The following is a 19,297-nucleotide window of genomic DNA, read 5'->3' as shown; positions in this document are numbered from 1 at the left end:
GTCGGGGCGCGCGCGGCGCTTGGCGGGCGCGGGCGCGGCCATGGGGGCTCTCCCGGCGCTGCTGGGGGCCGCCCTGCTGTGGGCCGGAGCCGGCGCCCTCATCAACCTCAAGTACTCGGTGGAGGAGGAGCAGCGGGCCGGCACCGTGATCGCCAACGTCGCCAAGGACGCGCGGGACGCCGGCTTCGTGCTGGACTCGCGGCAGCCCACGGCCTTCCGGGTGGTCTCCAACTCGGCCCCCCACCTGGTGGACATCAGCCCCGGCTCGGGGCTGCTGGTGACCAAGCAGAAGATAGACCGGGACTTGCTGTGCCGGCAGAGCCCCAAGTGCGTCATCTCGCTGGAGGTGATGTCCAGCTCCATGGAGATCTGCGTGATCAAGCTGGAGATCAAGGACCTCAATGACAACGCGCCCAGCTTCCCCACGGACCAGATCGAGCTGGAGATCTCGGAGACGGCCAGCCCYGGCACGCGGGTGCCTCTGGAGAGTGCCTATGACCCGGACTCGGGCAGCTTCGGCGTGCAGAGCTATGAGATCACGCCCAACGACCTCTTTGGGCTGGAGACCAAGACGCGGGGGGATGGCTCCCGCTTTGCYGAGCTGGTGGTGGAGAAGAGCCTGGACCGCGAGACCCAGTCCCACTACAGCTACGTGATCACGGCGCTGGATGGTGGCGACCCACCCAACTTTGGAACGGTGGAGCTCAGCATCCGTGTCATCGATTCCAATGACAACAACCCGCTCTTCGAGGAGCCGGCCTACACCGTAAGCGTGCCTGAAAATTCCCCGCCAGGAACACCGGTTATCCGCCTCAATGCCACTGACCCGGATGAGGGCACCAATGGCCAGGTGCTCTACTCCTTCCACAGTTATGTCTCTGAGAGGGCCCGGGAGCTTTTCCAGATCGACCCCCAGAGCGGCCTCATCACGGTCAGTGGTGCCATCGACTATGAGGAAGGTCACGTCTATGAGCTGGATGTGCAGGCCAAGGACTTGGGGCCTAACTCCATCCCTGCCCATTGCAAAGTGACCATCAGCGTCCAGGATGCCAACGACAACCCTCCGCTCATTAACCTCCTCTCTGTCAACAGCGAGCTGGTGGAGGTGAGTGAGAACGCCCCACCAGGGTACGTCATTGCCCTGGTGCGAGTGTCCGACCGCGACTCCGGAGCGAATGGCCGGGTGCAGTGCAAGCTCCTGGGCAACGTGCCTTTCCGGCTCCAGGAGTACGAGAGTTTCTCAACCATCCTGGTGGATGGGCGGCTGGACCGGGAGCAGAGGGACCAGTACAACCTCACCATCCAGGCCAGGGACAATGGCATCCCCTCCCTTCAGGCCACCAAGTCCTTCACTGTGAAGATCACTGATGAGAATGACAACCATCCGCACTTCTCCAAGCCCTATTACCAGGTCATYGTGCAGGAGAACAACACCCCGGGGGCCTACCTCCTGTCTGTGTCAGCAAGGGACCCGGATCTGGGCCTCAACGGCAGTGTCTCCTATCAGATTGTGCCCTCCCAAGTCAGGGACATGCCCGTCTTCACCTATGTYTCCATCAACCCGAATTCTGGGGATATCTATGCTCTGAGGTCCTTCAATCATGAGCAGACAAAGGCCTTTGAGTTTAAGGTCTTGGCAAAGGATGGGGGTAACCCGTCGCTGCAGAGCAATGCCACCGTCAGGGTGATCGTCCTGGATGTGAATGACAACACGCCCGTGATCACGGCCCCTCCGCTGGTCAAYGGCACTGCTGAGGTCTACATCCCCAGGAACGCCGGCGTGGGCTACTTAGTGACAGTGGTCAAGGCGGATGACTACGACGAGGGTGAAAATGGCAGACTTTCCTATGAAATGGTCGAAGGGGACAGGGGTTTTTTTGAGATYGACCAGGTCAATGGAGAGATAAGGACCACCAGAGCCTTTGGGGAGAATGCAAAGACAGCGTATGAGCTGATTGTGGTGGCTCATGACCATGGGAAAACATCTCTGTCAGCTTCTGCCTTGATTTTGATATACCTCTCTCCAGCCCTGGATGCCCAGGAGTCCATCGGATCTGTTAACTTGTCCCTGATTTTCATTATCGCCCTGGGCTCTATCGCGGCCATTCTTTTTGTCACCATGATCTTCGTGGCAGTAAAGTGCAAAAGGGATAACAAGGAAATCAGGACCTATAACTGCAGGTAAAAACACCCTTATATCTCTGTACCCTGGCAGCGTGTGCTTTGATTTTTGCAACCCCAGATACCTTCCCATTTGCTGTTGTACACCTGGGGCTGAGGGTGGTGGGGCGGGGGGGGGGAAGACGGGTTAAATTTGCTTTAAGGAAAAACATCGAAGGTCACAGCCAGTTTCCTTAGGAGGCTGAAAAAGCCGTGTAGAAGAATCTAAATAAGAAGAATCTTATTTAGAAAAATAAGTTTATCAGAAGAAAGAAAAAAGAATCCGCCTTGAACGGCGTTCGGCAATCTGTTGCAGCATGCGTTATTTTTATGTGCTCGGCGGCAGGAGCGGCGCGAACTGTTTCCGTTGATTTATTATTTAATTAATTTATTTATTTCTGCGGGTGTTTGCGGGTGTTTGTGCTTGGCGGTTGCCCGTCCCCGCACGGTGCCCGCGGGGGCGCGCGGAGCGGGGCGCGCTCGCGCGGGCTCTGCCCCGGCGGGGCGGCCGGGCCCCCCGTGTCCCCCCCGCCTCGAACCCCCTTTTGTCCCCTCTCAAAAGAGCCATTGTGCCCCGGCGACAGGGGTGCGGCCCCGGTGACAAATGACGGGGAACCCCAAAGAAAGAGGGGGGAAAAGCCGCCTCCCCCCGCGCGCGCAGCGGGTCTTGCGCAGCGCGGCGATATCAGCATCTTATTATTTTCCTTTTTTAATTTTCCTTTTCTTTTTCATTTTTTTTCCTTTTGTATTTTTCCCCCTTTTAATTTATTTTTTGCTTTCCTGTGTTATGTTTGCCCCCGGGGGGCGCGCGGCCGGTGCGCGGGCCGGCGCGCGCTGCGGCGGAGGCCGGCGCGGCTCCCGCGCGCCGCGGAGCCCTGAATATGTAACAGCGCGGCGATTATTGTCTCGCTTTTACTATTCTCCGTGTTACACAAGTTAGTAGACAAACGCTAACCACACATGAATATCAATCAGATGCCATAAAAGAGCAGCTGCAATGCCTCATAAATGGTTTAATCCTGTTACTGGTGAAATAGCCATGACTTCTCCGCTCCTCCGGCGCTGAGGCATTTCGGAGGGGAGGGATGGAAATTAATTTTGCTTCTACCTTTGAAAGGGCACCTCGCCAGCGGCCCCGCTCCGGTGCGGGAGGCTGCGCGGTCCCTAAAGTTTTATTTACGTGGGAATAATGATGGGGAGTTCCGCTTTTACACCTCCCTTTTTTTCCCCCCCTCCAACACTAAGTGTGCTTATAAGCCCTTTTGCTTGATGGGAGAAAATCATCTGCAAATAAAGGCTGCTGTGGGTGGTATTATGGGATGCCTAGCTTTAAGTAGGAGCTAATATAGTGGGTTTCTTGCCAGCTCGGCCCATTAAGCAAGACTGGGCTCTGAATGTACAAAAATCAAATCGTGGCGATGCCCCTAACAGCTTCGTGCATGTGTGTACGCACTGGGTCTAGTGTGATGGCTTAGGGATTAATGGAGTGCAGTTTAATTAAATAATTGGTCAATAGAGAAAGGACAGCAAAATGAATGCCTGCAGGAAATAATTGGGATCTCGCCTTGCCAAACTTAAACATTTAGGTAAACAAAACAATTAAAGCTTCATCAAGCATTGTTAGAGCAGTCAGCAGCATGAAGATTGTTGGCACAACAGAAATCCCGGCGTCCCTCTGATTTATTTGCGTGCTCAGGGGAATGCACGGTCTGTTATCGGTGTGAATCCCAGCAGCAGAAGTCAGCTGTGGAGTAAAGAAGTAATAGAGGGGCTGAGTGTCGGCCGTGGTCGCCCGGCACCCCCGTGGCTGCTGTGTGTGTGTGCATTTAGCTCGGCCTTTTCCTTGCTTTAGAGGTTCTCAACAACATCTGCTGGAGAGGCTTCATAAAACGTGTTAATTTATGAGGCACATAAGGTTATATGAGAGAGCTGTTCGACTGGGTGGCATTTTCATGCTCAGGCAATTAGCTTTTTGGAACAAGAGTATTTGCCCAATATTTGCTTTTCTAGATAAACTGTATTATTTATTCATCCTATTATTTCTGTTGCAGTTATTGGATTTTTTTTTCAATTTTTTTTTAATGCTGCTACCACAACAAGAAGAGGCTTCAGACTCACGACTTTCAAATGTGTATTTCCGACCGTGAAGGGGCCACTTAATGTGCTGCCCTGGGAAGGACAGCGATGCGCAGCCCTGTGCATGCGTGTAGTCATCTGGGGGAGGTTCATCACCGTCGTGTTGGCTAAAAATGAGCCACAGTCCCTTGGAGCAGAGCATAGAGAGTTAATGCACGAGGTGCCATCGTGGTTTTTATTATTTGCTGGGGTAGTGTTTTATGGTAACTTTCTTCCTCCGGTGTTTTGTAGAAGGCAAACAAGGCACTTAATCAGTTGATTCTTTTGGCAGGTGGGAAGCAAAGAGGGAAAGGAAGGCAGAGAAAAATAAGCTTGCAGGAAGAAAAAGGTCAGAAAGGATCATTTCTCTTTGCAAAATGAGGTGGCTCTCTGGAAGGCGAACGCAATTCCCAGCAGAAGAGGGGGGGATGTGGTGGGGGAGTGAGGAAGAGGAGATAGCTGGAGAAAAGGTTTGAAGTTATCAGGTATTATCAGGAGATAGTCGAAAGAGTAGCAATTTGGATAAAACATTAATAAACAAGCAGCCTTTGGAGTGCGATAGAGCAGAGCTTGCCAGCTAGGACTGCTTCTGGGTTTGCTTTATTTACTGCTATGGAAAATGAACTGGGGAAAAAATCCGCAATTCATTTTGAATTTTCATTACGGAGACCAAATTAAATCACTTTTAAAATCCTTATTMCGTATGGAAATGGATTCAGGTACCCTTTTCAGTTCATGGATTTTAACATCTCCATCTTTCTCCTCTGCAGGCTGGACCTTATTCCTAGTAGCTAAATATCAGCAATTAAAAACACTAGCAAAACACAGAGGCATTTTTCCCTCGCCCTTATTTCAAGAGTTGGACCGGAGCACATTATRCATGAAAATAAGCTAAGGACCATATAGTGCTACAAGACCCAGTGCGTGACGTAATGTGCATGACTAAGAAGGCTGCGTGGAGATGGGGCCAAGCCCGCTGGGTCTCCTAATGCTTATCTAGCAAGGCAGAGTTTGGGATGCTCTTAGCTATTCATTTGCTTCTGTCCCCCAGAATCGCAGAGTACTCCTACGGGCATCAGAAGAAATCGAGCAAGAAGAAGAAAATCAGCAAGAACGATATCCGCCTGGTGCCGCGGGAYGTGGAAGAGACGGATAAAATGAACGTTGTGAGCTGCTCCTCGCTCACGTCGTCCCTCAACTACTTCGACTACCACCAGCAGACGCTGCCGCTGGGCTGCCGCCGCTCGGAGAGCACCTTCCTCAACGTGGAGAGCCAGAACAGCAGGAACGCCGGCTCCAACCACATCTACCACCACACGTTCACGGGGCAGAGCGCCCAGCAGCCCGACCTCATCATCAACGGCATGCCGCTGCCGGAGGTGAGCGCGCCGCCGGGACGCGGCCTCTCCGCTAGACACCCGTGCACCTCGTGGTCTCGTATGCGGTTGGCGGTGTCCTCCTTTCACCCAGGTTTTCAGCGTTGCAGGAACAACTTGTTCATGGGGTGGACAGGGGGGTTTCGGCGCACGTGCCATGTCCACCACTGTGGTTGGAAATGGGCACAGTGGTTGAGCGCTGCTTGCCCGCCCCGGGCAAGCTCTTGATTGCTCTGGATGGCAGTTTTCCCCTCCAGATGCTGCAGAGGTCATTGGAAGGGGCCAGGCGAGCACGGCCAGGCCGGGCTGCATTCCYGCTCCTCGCTTGCTTGAGGAGGGGATTTGGAGCATGGTGGAAGGGAAGGTGCTCTGCAGGGAAGAGCAACCTGGACCATCAGTACATTCACAGGGGTGTTTTTGAAGTGTTTTYAGCTGTGGTGGCCACCGCTCTGGAGGTTGTGTTGAAAGTATAGGGACTCCAGGAYGTGCTGACCACACACCCAGCTCTGCTCCTCGCCCCGCAGCGCCGGGTGCTGCCGAGCAGCACGGAGGGGACGTGCAGGGGGAAGGCGCGGAGCCCATCCCTGCCGTTCTCATCAACTTCTTCTAATTCATCAGCTCCTTCCGTATATCACAGGCATCATTTAATGTTGCTTGTTTGTCTCTCTTTGAATTATTGTTTGGTATTAAGCAAAACAATCAAAGGTTTGTCATGTTTCCTGCTTTGAACAGAATAACAAAGCTGAAAAAGCAGCTAAAATATTTATGGCGTGCTCTGTTTTGTGTTCAGTGTACTGGTGTAAATGCAAAACGATGCCGTTGAAGACGGTGGGGCTGCTTCAGATTTATCCTTGTGCTGTGGAGAGCAGAGCCCGGCCTTCTGCGAATGTCTGCAGGGCTGTTGGAAACAGCTGATGCTGGRCCTGATCCTGCAGTGTTTGCAGAGGCAAAACGCTCGTTGAACTCTGGTATTTTCGGCTCCACTGAGACGAGCGAGTCAGCTCCTGAGAGGTCACTTAATGGTGTCTGCACAGAGCTGGGAGCCTCCAGTTTTGTTTCTCCCAGGTAGAAAGTGTCGGTAGTTTAGAGAGGACGTGCAGCTTGTAAATGCCAGACGATGGGGAGGTGGTTGCTGGATCTTCGTGACAGATCGTGGGCACTTCTTCTTCTGCACGGGCTGCGTCTCCAGGCTCTCCTGCCCTGACATTTCGGGCTTGCTGTCGGACGGCTTTGCATTTTCAAGGTTTCCCGCTCGGATGCTGTGCGGAGGCGACCTCTGCACGGTGCGGAAACGCGGAGCCAGCRCCACGAGCTCGGGGCGGGCGAGGAGCTGCAGGCGTTTGGGAGGGCGCCCCATGAGTGACGCAGTGCTCGTCCAAAGGATTAAAGCTCGATTTAACTTCTAGTGTTGGTAGAAGAGATGGAATAGTTTCTTAGCAGTGAGTGCAATGGACCTGGGTGTGTGAACCTGCCTATTCTACTTGGATTTATCCAGCAACAGGCTTGAGTAGGATCTCCAGGTCCCCATTAAGATGGGGAGAGGGAGAGACTCTGCATCAGAGCCTGAACCTGAGCTGTTGGATCAAGGTGTCTCACATCAGCYATGGTAAGAAGGGTGGGAACAGAGGCATTTTGTCCTTGGCCCCAGGTGGCCGGAGAGGAAACCCCATCCATCCTTCTTTCCTGGGGGGATTCCCAGCAGGGCACTTTGCTGCGTGACCCCTGGGGCTCGGGCTGTGCTAGTGCTTGGCTCTCACTCCTCAAGGTTGTGTGCGAGTGAAAGCTTTGAAAGCTCGGGCTGTGGTCCAGGAATGATTTCTGCCGTTGCAGCCCGCAGAAACGAGCTGTTTGGAGAGGGCTCTCGGCAGCRGTGCTGGATGTTGCCGTTCCGAGGACACTGCCCTGCGTGGCGGGCTCTGCTGCCGCCCCCCGCGCACCGCGGAGCACCCCTGTCAGCCCGTGATTCAGTGCTACAGGCAAAACGCAGTCGTAAAATCCATCACGCGCTGGCGTTAACTAGAAGCGTGTGCAGGCAGCTGGAGGTCTGCGGTTCTGGGGAAGAAGGAAAGATCATCGGAAACATCATAGCTCATCTGATAAAGTTAATAGGCAGTTGCAGGCAGAATGCATTTTGGCACGTGTCTCTCCCCGGTGCAGCGGTTGAGCCGGGGGCGGCTCTGGCTGGATTTTGTTCTCCAAATAAAGCTCTGGTGCATCTTTCGCTGCCGGGGGGCTGGGACATGTGCAGAGGGTTTGCCCCTTTCCCCGTGCCTCTGTTTTGCCCCTTTTTGCACGGATTCCTGCAGGCATCAGCAGGGCCTGATGGAGGGGACTTGCCTGTTGTAGCAAGTGCCGCGTTTTGCCTGCCCGGAGCGTCAGCTCCAAAGCTGCTCTCCCGGCAGCAGCGAGCGTGCAGCACGGGCAGCTAAAAGCTCCCCAGCCCTGCCGAGACGAGCAGCGCCTCTCCGGATAGTGGGTGGTCTCAGAGGGCCCCATCCAAAACCCATTAGATAACCGGGAGATTTTCCACTGACATCACTGGGTTTTGGAGCCGTTCCTGCGCGCGGCAGGGCTCCAGCCCCGAGGACACCTCTCTGCCAGGGCYGTCTCTTTTGTTTGTTTGCTAATTTGTCCCCTCCAAGGAGATGCCTGCAGCTGCGGCGCTGGCAGCGCTGCCGGCTCGGCGCATTGAGGGACCAACTTTGGAGGGAGGTGCGAGGAGGCCGTGCCGGGGCCGCGTGGCTCCCGAATCCTCCCTGTTGTCCTTGTGGCAGCCAAGTCCCCCYGTCCTGCGGCGGGGGCTGCACGGAGCCGGGCGGTGCCCTTGGCGTGGGGCAGGATGCGCATCCAAGGTGGGGATGGAGCTCCAGGTTGGAGCTGCTGGCCCCAYGTTGGGATGTGAGGGCCTTGCTGTGCAGCGGGAGAATCCCAGCCTGCGGATGTGGCCCCTCCAGCTGCTATGATTTTTCTAAACCATGTAGTACATGTATGGTATGGTGTGGTATGCATATGGTRTGGTATATGGATGGTATAGGCAAATTGGTTTGCTTGGCCCTAAGAGGTGTTTTGGTGGATAAGGACCATGTCAGGGCAAGGAGAGGAGAAATCCCCACAGGAAGTGGCTTGGGAACTTGTTTTAGGGAAGGGCTCTTTGTTGCTTTTTTGTTGTTGCTGTTTTGGCATTGCTTTTCAGAGTGTTAAAAGGGGAGTTTTAAGGCTCTGGATTCAACTGTTTTCAGGAAAAACTTAAAAATCCAGGTGGCCCCCATGGATGAGAGCAGCGTCCCGGCGCTCCAGGCAGCACCGGATGACTTGGCATCCCTGTCCTGGCAAGCACGAGGACAGTGCATGGGGAGCATGGATGGGGCTGGCTCCTAGTCCACATCCCAGCTTGCGGTGAGAGTCTGCGGCTGCTCTGGGCAGGCACCTGCTTGGGAACACACGTGTCCTGCTCCCGGGATCGGCCTGGGTCTCCTGGCTGCTTCCCACAAACCCCATTGCCCAAACCTTGGTGGTTCTGTGGGCTTTGTGCTGGTTCCGTTAGTTCACTACAACCATCTGCTTATCGGACAGGTTATCAACATGCCTCCAGGTGAAGGTGGTTTAATAAAAATAATCCCTACCCAACCAAAGAGCCTTCCGAGTCTCCGTAAGGAGGGAAAAGCAACTGCTTTCCCGCTCAGCCAGAAGTGCTCCATGCGCCGGGACTTTACCCGGGCCTGTTTGGTGCATCTCGAGTGATGAGGCCTCCACCRTCTCCCTTAGGAGACTTAAATCTACAGATATCAGTGTCAGGGAGATAGTGCTAACGCTGCTCCTCAAAGTGACTCTCCCTTATTGCCCTGATGGGAAGGCGAGGCCTTGGTGGATAAAACAGAGCTGAACATGCAGCCTCTGGTGTCACTTCCCATATGATGCTTGTGCCTGYGAGTGAGGAATTGCCTTGGAAAACGAGGTTTAAGGTTGGCTCCAGGGCCAGGGTTGGATGCCGAGGGCTTCGGAGCAGCATTTGGGACAAGGGCACCTGCGTGGCCTCCTGAGGAGCCGGGCACAGCTCAGGGTGCCCCGAAAGCCCCCGCTTTTGGTGGCCCCCAAATCACAGAGGCGGTGCCCTTCGCCAGGGGTCTTGCCCCACRCCGGGGGCCGCTGGCAATGGGATTAGGAATTACAGTGTTTAGTGATAATCCGAGTCTAATCCTCTGGCCGCGATACACTCACAAGTAATCCTTGCCCACACTGATGTCGTCGGGGCTTCTCAYAGCGATGGGGATTACTGGAGTGAGCAACAGTTGCAGGATAAGGCCCCGGTGGCTCTCCATAGGCTTTCCCCCACTTCGGAAGCTCCTGCTTCCATGGGAGATGCCTTTCCCAGCACAGCAGAGCCATTGTCGGTGGCGTTGGCTCCCGCCTGGGCTGTCTCGTGGGGTTAGACAGACCCATTGCTGCTGACTGGGGGTTTGTGAGGAATCCAAGCTCCTCTTCTTCCGTCATCCCTCCGCTTGTCAAGCCTTTCTTTCCCTCCAGCTTATCCTGCTCTCCGTGGCTAGCCTTAGAAAGCCCCAAAGTGTCTGCTATAATCACATTTTGTGTGTTACAAGCAGAATGAATGTACTCGCTTTAATATGCTCGGTTTGAGGAAATCAGTTTCTGTCTGGTCGAACAGACAATTTGTTATAAACCGTGCCATTTATAAGAGAAGGGCCTCGCTTTAGCGGAAACATCGTGATGTGTAATTGGAGGGGATTTGGCTTGCTCGTGAGTAATACTGTGTACAGAGCTGAAAAAAAGAAAAAGAAAAGGATAATTCCCAGCCGGAGAAAGTTTTGCAGCTCGGGGATGTGGCAGATTGTTGAAATAAGGCACATTTTAAGTGGAGATAATAATTAAAGCGTTATCAGCAGTGATGTGCGACTAGTCGGAGGGCTGGCTTCGCGGGAAGCGGTGCCAGTCTTGTTTTCTCCTTGGGAGGTCACTGTAACTCAGCGTTTTGGGCCGCGCGGGGATGTGTGAGCGCGGGGCACGGCTCTAATTAGCACCGCGCCGCATCCCGTCCGGGCGCATCCTGTCCTGCTGCATCCCGTCCGGGCGCATCCCGTCCGGGCTCATCCCATCCTGGCACATCCCGTCCTGCCGCTCCTGGCCGCCTTGCTCCTCCCGGAGCCTGAGTGGGCTTTTCGGGATGTGATAACGGGGCTTTTTCCTTCCTTTCTTTTCCTGCTGCTCTGTGGTTTTAAAAATGATAGCGGGATAACTGGGTTTAACTGGGAAACGAGGAAAAAAGCTCTGCTGTTTTCCAAAAGCCTTGCAGCTGGTCGCTGGTGCAAAGGCCTGGGTGAGTTTTGGGAGGGGGACGCCCCGCTGAAACCAGCAGAGAGGCCCCAAAAGTGCTCAAGAACTTCTCATCTCCCCTCAAAATACCTGCCTATGTGACCGGGCACGTAATTGCAAGCCCTGGAGTCTGCCTTGGCTTGCCCATCCCTGAGCTATTGTGTGTATCGCTGCTCCGCATCCGACCTTTGCGAGCGGTGGAGGCCGATGTGATGGAAATAAGCAGCTTTTTATTCCATTGCGAGCGCAGCCCAGCCAAATTCTACAATCTCCCGATGTAATTGCTCATTCTCCCTTTTGAAAAATTCTCCCTTTTGAAAAATTCCTGTCCTCCTGTCATGGTCCTTCAAATGTTTAGGTTATTTGTGTAACATATATTGTCTGTATATAAAATTACATAAATATATAATGCTTATATCACATATAGCCATATAGTAGTGTATCACTTCTCTTGCACGATTTGTTTGTGTTTTTGAGTTCAGGTTTACTGAAAGCACACGGGCTCGTTTGGCTTTGCTTTGGGTAATTTTGAACTTCTGGTGCTAATGAGCCAACCCTTACTTGTTGAGTCTGTGTCATTTGCTACCCTAAGTGAATAAAGGGCAGATAAGAAATTTCACTTCAATTAGGGAAGATTTTGGATATTTTTTTTTAAATATCATCCACAGAATGGGTTTAACTCCCCGTGTGCCCGTATACAAATACTTTGTGTAGTGATTTCTGAATTAGCTCTTGTTCTAGCTCGCAATCTGAACTCTGTGGCTTGTTTATGCGATTTCCTTCACATAAAGCACAAATGGCCTGCACGAGAATATTTAAGGCCAAGTGCACATCTCCTTTGGATAACCTTACGCACATCTGCTCGGGCTCTTGGAAGAGCAGTATTTTCTAGCTGCCATCTCTTGCAGCCCTTCCTGAGGGCTYGAGTCAGAGAAAATCCTCAGCCAGGTGCCCTTGCAGGCTCCTCTCTCCTGRCTTGGGCCTGGCTTTGATGGGCTGAAAGCGTAATGCAAAGTGAGGCTCTTCTGCAAAGAGTTGCCCTCCAGGGCTTTTATTTCCCTTTCTCTCCAGTCTGYTGGAGGCCGTGACGTGCGAGCTTGGTGAGGGTGAGTTCTGCACCCAAACGTGCATTTTTGGGCAGGTTAGAGCAGGGTTGCAGGCAGCTTCAGAGCTGGGACCTGCCTGAGGATGCTCCTGCTTCCCCGTGCCTTTTTGGGACCCCGGATCTGGCACTGCCAGGGCTCCCCTGCGCCTCATGGGCTCCTGCCGGGAAGGGGGCAGCTCTGCCCTCTGTCCTGCCTAAATTTCCCTGCTGCAAAGAGCAGCACCGTCCTCCTCCCGCCCACCTTCCTGCCTCCGCAGGGATTTTTCTTCCTCCAGACTCAGCCTCCTCCAGGAGTCTTCTGGAAGACAATTTTAAGTCTCTCCAGCGATGAGGCCTCCACCTCTTCTCGGAAATGATTTCACAATTGCACAGTCGATGTTTTGCAGTGATTTTTGTCCTGATAATTCTTGACGTTCAGCCTACATTTTTCCGTTTGGGAAATGGCTGCGCCACTCCTCACATTGCCCTTTCGGGCTAACCTAGCTGAAACCTCCCGACTTTACTGGCAGGCGAACGATGAAGCCCCATTATTTTTATTGCGTGACGATTCACTCTGCCCCTTTCTCTGGTATAAAAGGTTGCAGTCCAGCTCATCCTTGGGCCCCAAAAGCTGCAGCTTGTCGGGGTTGTTTGGGGGTTGAGGGGCTTCGAATAAAAGGGCACGTGGGCTGCAGGAGTGTTTTTCCTTCCTCCCTTCCTCCCTGTCCTCGGGTGGGAGCCCAGAGCTGTGTGTGTGCCCACTTCCCAACTGGGTTACCAACGGGGCCTCCTCTTAAATAAATAATTAGATATTGTTCCCGGTAGAGGCTACAGTTGAGTTCCAACCTTCTTTTTTTTTTTTTTTTTTGGTTAATTAAAATACAGGATGGTCTTACTTGTAGCATAAATAGTTGTAATCTGTGTACTTATAGGTGTAATTATGATTTAAATTAGAGCGTGCTCTGAATTGGCGATGAGTGGGCTGCGCTGCGGGAAGCTCAGCCTTGGCCAGGTAGCAGCGGGTGAGCGCAGCCTTGGTCTAGGACACCTCTTAGCCCAGGTCCCGCTGCCCTCAGGAGCAACTTTCAGGCTCAACAAGGAGAGGTGGAGACTTCTGGTGGCTCCAGGGCCATCTGGGGGGTAGCTTTGCTGCTCCTCTTTGGGTAAGGCCTGTCAGTGCCACGGGTTGGAAGATTTGCCGGAGGAAAGGCTGCAGAGTCATTACTTGGGTATCTCAGTCTAGTTTCTAGAAGTTGGAACAGTGGGACAAGTGATTATTGTTTAGCCTTSAAGAGACTCCCTGTTTAACACAGAATTATAGGTAGCTCTTGTCTCCTCATTAGGTGAAGGCTGCTAGCGCAGCCACTGCTAATGCTGCAGTCAAGAAATGTGCATTGCATTCATTATACTTCATATCCTTGATGGCTTTTCATATATCCTCTGATGGCAACGCTCAGTACGCTGCAAGTAGCCTCCCCTTCCAACAACTCTTCCTCATTACATTCAATAAATACTGCATGGAAATGGTGGCTGGCTWCTGTATGCCGGAGTTGCACAGACGAGGTCTTTGTCTCCACGTCCTGATGGCCACAAGAGATCTGGACATGAATCCTTCGTCATTCTCACGGGGATCTCGAGCTTGTCGGATTATACCATCTTTTGTAATGGCAGGTGTATGCCACAGGGCAGGTTTTAAAATTCCTGTGTTGGTGGATTGCATTAACCCATACTAAGTCAGGTATATAAAATTCCATTAAGCTAAAACCCTCTGGCGTTTTCTCACCAGYGCTCGAGATCTGCAGGCTATGCTAATGCAGCGCGTTTGCTCATCTATTAGTAGGATGATGGTTTTAAAATAATAACATTTATCTTTGGCGGTGGATCTACAGTAGTGCACGCTGAGTACAATTTTGTGAAAGGCTCTACAGATGTTGCCTCGTTCAATCTGGGTCAAAAAGATTGCTTAGAATCATAAAGGTTAGAAAGAGATCAAATATTTCTGCTTTTTTATTGCTGAATAATGTACCCGGGAAAATACCATTCACCATTATTAGGCTAAATGAGTACAGAAAACACAGGACTCGATAGTCATTTCTCAATATTGGCTGATTTTACTGTTTTTATAATGTAGCTAAATTCCCTGTTATTGATTCTGGCATTGATTATTGATCTGGAGATCTAAATGCATGTGCTGGTGTGAGCATGCAGGAATTTAGCAATTACCCAAGGAGACTTTTGTATCTCACTMCAGCGCTTGCTGGGGGGCAGCCCTACTGCGAGGCAGATTAAAGTTACCTTTGGGGATCTGGCTYTGGAGGCACCTGTGTGTATGGGGTCCTATGTGGGCACACCTGGGTRGTGTTGACACCGTATGGACATCCTGGTATGCTGGAAGATAACAGGTTGCTATTTAAGAGTCCTATAGATACACATACAAGACCTATAGATACACATGAAAATTGCATTTCTGCCTGTCTTTTGACCCAGACTGAGAGTAAGCCCTGCGTCCAGACGGGGATGCTGGGATGCTCTAACCCTGAGCCAGGTTTSGTGCCTCTCCTCTGTAGCTCCAGTCACCTGCTAAGTCCTGAACTTTTCATATTCAGATTCACATCTGGATGTTTTGGCACGGACCCAGCTTCAGTGACATTTAGTAATCAAATTTACATGGCTGTTGATTTAAAAACAAAATTCAAACCTGCCTGCTCAGGAAAACAGCTTTCCAAAAATTTGCAATCAGTCCCCTGATTGCAAATCCTGTTTCTTCTTTACCTCCAGTACTGCGGCTGTGTCCCATTCTTGGGGGGAACACTGTATTTTGGCCAAGATCCTTCCCTGTGTATAGGCTGGTAGCAGGAGGGAGGCTGAGGTTAATCAGAAAAACCAAGGCAGTGGCAGAGGTTCCTTCTCTGTGACTTGTCCACCCGGCTTCGCAGATGAGGTCCATGAGTTTAGGGACTGCTCCAGGCCCCATGGAGGCAACCAGAGGCACGAAGCCTTGCAGCATTGCTCCCTAGACACGGGAGCTACAGGCTCCTGCTTATCTGGTGCTTGCTTAGCTGGAAGATGAATTCCTTTTGTTGAAAAGTAGGTGRATTTTGGAGTATGTTCATCTCTTGTTCACCACACTTAAGTTGTTGTCAGCATTAATATGCCATTAACACATGCTCATTAGGAGGAGAGTGATTATACCCTTTAGAGTGTATGGGGGAAACCTTCAGTAGGCACTAACATATTGAACCAAGCTGCGAACCTCACATGGGAACACTCCAGAAATGTTCAGCTCAGCATTAGATTTCCATAATTTCTCCTCGTTGGGCTGAGGAAAACATGGTGCTACTCTTGGCTGTGCCTGATGCGCACCGTGAGCCCAAGCCGCTCCTGGGTATGACTTGCTCCGGAAGGAGAGTTGCTCCAACTTCACACCAAAATCCTTTTCGGGAACTAAACCCAGGCCTGATTTGTTTCCCCAGAGCAAACACAGTCTGGTCAGAGCTTAGATTTGGCACATGGAGAAGGCTTGAGCCCATCCTCTCTGGCTGCACTGTCAGGTTGGGGTGGATGCAACACAACAACGTTTGTCTATAAGGCTGGGAGACACCTCCAAGAGCAGATGTGCTGAGAGACGAGGCTTCATATCTGCGTATTTTCACCGTAACGACGTTTTAAGCACTCATCTGGCCTTGCTGCCTCCAGTGGGAAGCCGTAAGCTGCCGCGTGAGCCACGGCAACTGCTCGGGGCGGCGGCCATGGGAGCCGAGCGTCTGCCACTGTGCTCGCCGGGGCAGCCGCTCGAGGCGCGAGCCCGGTGCTCCGTGCGCTYAGTCAATAGGAGGAATTACGAGCTCGGGTGAGGGAGCAGCGTGCTGTGGCAGGAAAATATGGGAAGACTGAAACCCTGTTGACATGCAGATGCCTCTCATGATAGGCAGCGAGGGATGGACGATACTTTAAGCAGAAGTTACTCTAAATCGTAGAATCATAGAATCCTTAAGGTTGGAAGGGACCTCCAGAGATCATGTAGTCCAAGCCCCCTGCACACACAGGGTCACCCATAGCACGGGGCACAGGGCTGCCTCCAAGCAAGTTTGGAAGATCTCCAGAGAAGGAGACTCCACAACCTCTCTTGGAGCCCTGTTTCAGGGCTCCATTACCCTCACTGTAAGGAAATCTTTCCTTAAGTTCCTGTGGAACTTTTGGTGCTTCAATTTTTGGCCGTTTCCTCTAGTTCTGTCAGTGGCCACTGCTGAAAAGAGGCCGYGCCATCCTCCTCGCACCCTCCCTTGAGATATTTATAGACACTTATCAAATGTGGCAGTTCCAGGGATTTCCCTGGATGCTCAGGGAGAGAAATGGTCCTGGTGTGAACGGAGGGAATGTAGCAGTGTTCATCTATACAGGTCAGAAAAGCAAAAATGGCGTTTTACAGGCCCATGTTTGATGTTGGGAAGGTGAATGAAAGCAGAACCACATCAAAGGACGTCAGGAAAGCATGCAGGGAGGCAGCCCTTTCTTCCGGAGCCAATACCGGCCTCGGAAGCGGGAATCTGGGATGTGCGAGGCACTTCCCGCCCGGCACGTCCTGGCCGTGGGAGCCGCGGCACGCTCGCTTGTCGCCCTCTCCTCTGGGYGTCTTTGTGGTCCTTTTCAGAGCCCTTTCCTACTTTTTGTGTTYGGATGTTGCAAATTAATGAGGCTTTTGAAGCCTGCGTTCGGTTGGTGTCAGCTCTGAACGATCCCCGTGTCACTCATTGCTCTGTGGGTCTCTGTGGGCCGCGTCCGGCCTCTTCCGTGGCAGGCAGCGAGCAGCCCTTGTGGGAGCCGCTCCGTGAGGAGGCAGCCACAACCCTGGGGACTTTCTGCTTTCCCAGATGGATTTCCTGGCTTTGGGGAGCCGTGTATCCCGCTGCCAAGGGCACCCGGCTTTGTGCAGGTTGGCAGTGGGGTGGCTGGACGGGTAGGAGCAGGCCGAGCACCCCCTCTCAGCCACTGCTGCTCCAAATCCAAATCCTGAGGTACAAAATGGGGGTAATGACAGACCCAGGTCCCTGGCTTGCCCTTGGTGGCAGCTTTGCAGGGACCCCAGTGCTGTGGCATGGGCACATCTTGCCATGAGAGGTTGGACCTTATGGAAGCTCCTAGTGTGGGTGGTCAGCACSGGCTTGGCGACTCTGGGGAAGGTTAGGCCTGGCTGCCCTCTGAYGTTAATCCTGAAGCCTAATAATGGGGCATTCTCCAAAATTAGAGATGAACCGTTGTTATGTCTGTCACTGGCAGTGAGTGAAGTGTAACAGAGCGGTGCGGCACCAACATATGGCTGATCAGGCTTGGAAATTTCTGTGTGTCTACCACTGCCTTCGTTGGAAATAGAATATAATCTATTCTGCTCCCAATGATTCTGCTCCGTGTCTTTGCTTCCTAACGTCCTTCCAACAGCAGTGGCATGTCCCAGGTGCTGGGGATTAGTCCTGGGAGCAGGGAAGTCACCTGCTGTCCTTGGGGCCGCCATCCCTCGTCCCRGCAGCGGGCGCGATGCCAGCGGGAAGTCTGGACGGAGACTGGCAGGAGCGGGACGGGGCGTGCGAGGGGCTGGCGGCCCCTAATCTCACAGCGTGGTGAGGGACACTTGTGTCGCCCAAGAAGAACTTTATAACCTTTTCCAGAGGATGTTTTGATAGGCAGGTGCCCTGTGACACCCGATGCAATTTCAGCAGCGAAATGGCTTGGAATTGCTTCGTGATCAGGCCGGCAATTTTGCTTTTTTAACCATCTGCAGCCCTGCAAACCAGTGGCTTGCTCTCTTCCATCATCTCCAGTTCCCTCCGTGCTGGTCAGGATCCCTTTTTAAGTCATGCCAKGTAATTAAATGCTTTAGAGCTGTGGTCACTTGTCGTTTGCCCAACTTTTAATTGGTCCACTTTATTTCTCATCCAATATTTATGCCTTCTTCCCTCGAACCCCGCAGCTCTTGGTGCCGGCACAGGAACCGTCGCTCCCTCTGGCTGGCCCCGATCTGCCCGCGTTAAAAGCGATCGTGTGTGTTTGCGAGACGCCGGGTGACTCATATAATCACCATGCAAAACGCATCATTCATAAATTGTTTAGCGCGACCTTTTGTACAGTAGCACTAATTATTATTATCACAGAAGCCCAGTAAACTAGACTAATAATTATCAGGGATTTATTTGAATGGACAGCTAAGCTATTCTTGGCAAGATAGTCAAAGCAGTTGTCATGACAGCCACACAAATGTGTCTTATGAATTGGGTTAATTAGGGTAATTAATAACTGTTGTTTTGCCCTTTTTAACAAGGTATTGCCTAGACAGTATCAAAAAATAGAAATTGTACCTAGCAGATACGTTCTTTTTCTGGCAGTAACCTTCAAATCACAAAATCAAAGCAGAAAATACCTGTTGGGTTGTCACTTCACAAATAAAACTGTCATACTCTGCCTCGCACAAAAAAACAGTGAAGAAGAGGGTATATTCTCATCTTACCGCTGAGCTTTCACCGTGGTGCACTGCTACAGAGATTTGTCAGTGTCGTTATTAATATTATTAATATTTATTTTAATGCTGTGCTGCTGGGAGCCTTAGCTGCAGAGCAGGTGTCCATTGCGCCAGGCTCTGATGGAGAAGGCAGTGCCAAGGTGCTCTGAGCTCGGTGGAAATCAGATGAGGAAATCAGAACTTCAAACCAATTTTGAAGTCAGCACCATAGATTATTGTTGTTTTGAGTGTGCATTGTTTAAGCCTCATCAGGATGACTTGTCTGGTGCCAGATCTCCAAGTTCTTGCTCGGGCAAGAGCATCTGCTTTTTTCAAAGGAAATGTTTTCCTGAGTAAATGGCTTTGGTTTTGTTGTTGTCATTGCTGCTAATATTGAGTAGTGACAGCAACTGGCTCTGCTAATAATGAAGTGACACCAAAGAGCCTCGACAGCGATGAAGGAAAAAGCTGATTCCCACCTAAGTGCACATCCAGTGAGTAAATTGTCCTCCTGACACCACCAGCCGCCTCCTGTGAGCATTTCCAGCCTTTTTGACTCTAGGAATGGGAAGYGTGTTGGAAAAACCCTGCCGTGTTTGATGTCCCGCTGCCGGCTGCCAGCAGTGGTTGGAAGGAGAGGTGCTGTAAAGGCAGCAAGTGTTTAGCATTTAAGAAAGTGCTTTTTTTTTTTTACCATTTCACCAAGTCACACGGCTGTTGCTGCAGGGAAACACTGCTACCCAT

General features: G+C 52.0%; 1 protein-coding gene across 2 annotated transcripts in view; it reads left to right on the top strand.

The window, feature by feature from the left end:
• Positions 1-40: 40 nt before the first annotated feature.
• PCDH19 (protocadherin 19) overlaps positions 41-19,297 on the top strand; it is a 53,988-nt gene continuing 34,731 nt past the window's right edge. For both annotated transcript variants that reach the window (XM_026036026.1, XM_026036025.1), the window contains exons 1-2: positions 41-2,181; positions 5,327-5,654. In XM_026036026.1, the coding sequence (XP_025891811.1) occupies positions 41-2,181; positions 5,327-5,654 (2,469 nt within the window). The remainder of the gene's footprint in view (positions 2,182-5,326; positions 5,655-19,297) is intronic.

Source organism: Nothoprocta perdicaria, unplaced genomic scaffold (assembly GCF_003342845.1).
Source record: "Nothoprocta perdicaria isolate Ctin4 unplaced genomic scaffold, notPer1 scaffold_17, whole genome shotgun sequence".
Taxonomy (NCBI): domain Eukaryota; kingdom Metazoa; phylum Chordata; class Aves; order Tinamiformes; family Tinamidae; genus Nothoprocta; species Nothoprocta perdicaria.
The sequence above is the reverse complement of the archived record's forward strand: the minus strand, read 5'-3'. Positions and strand labels throughout refer to the sequence as shown.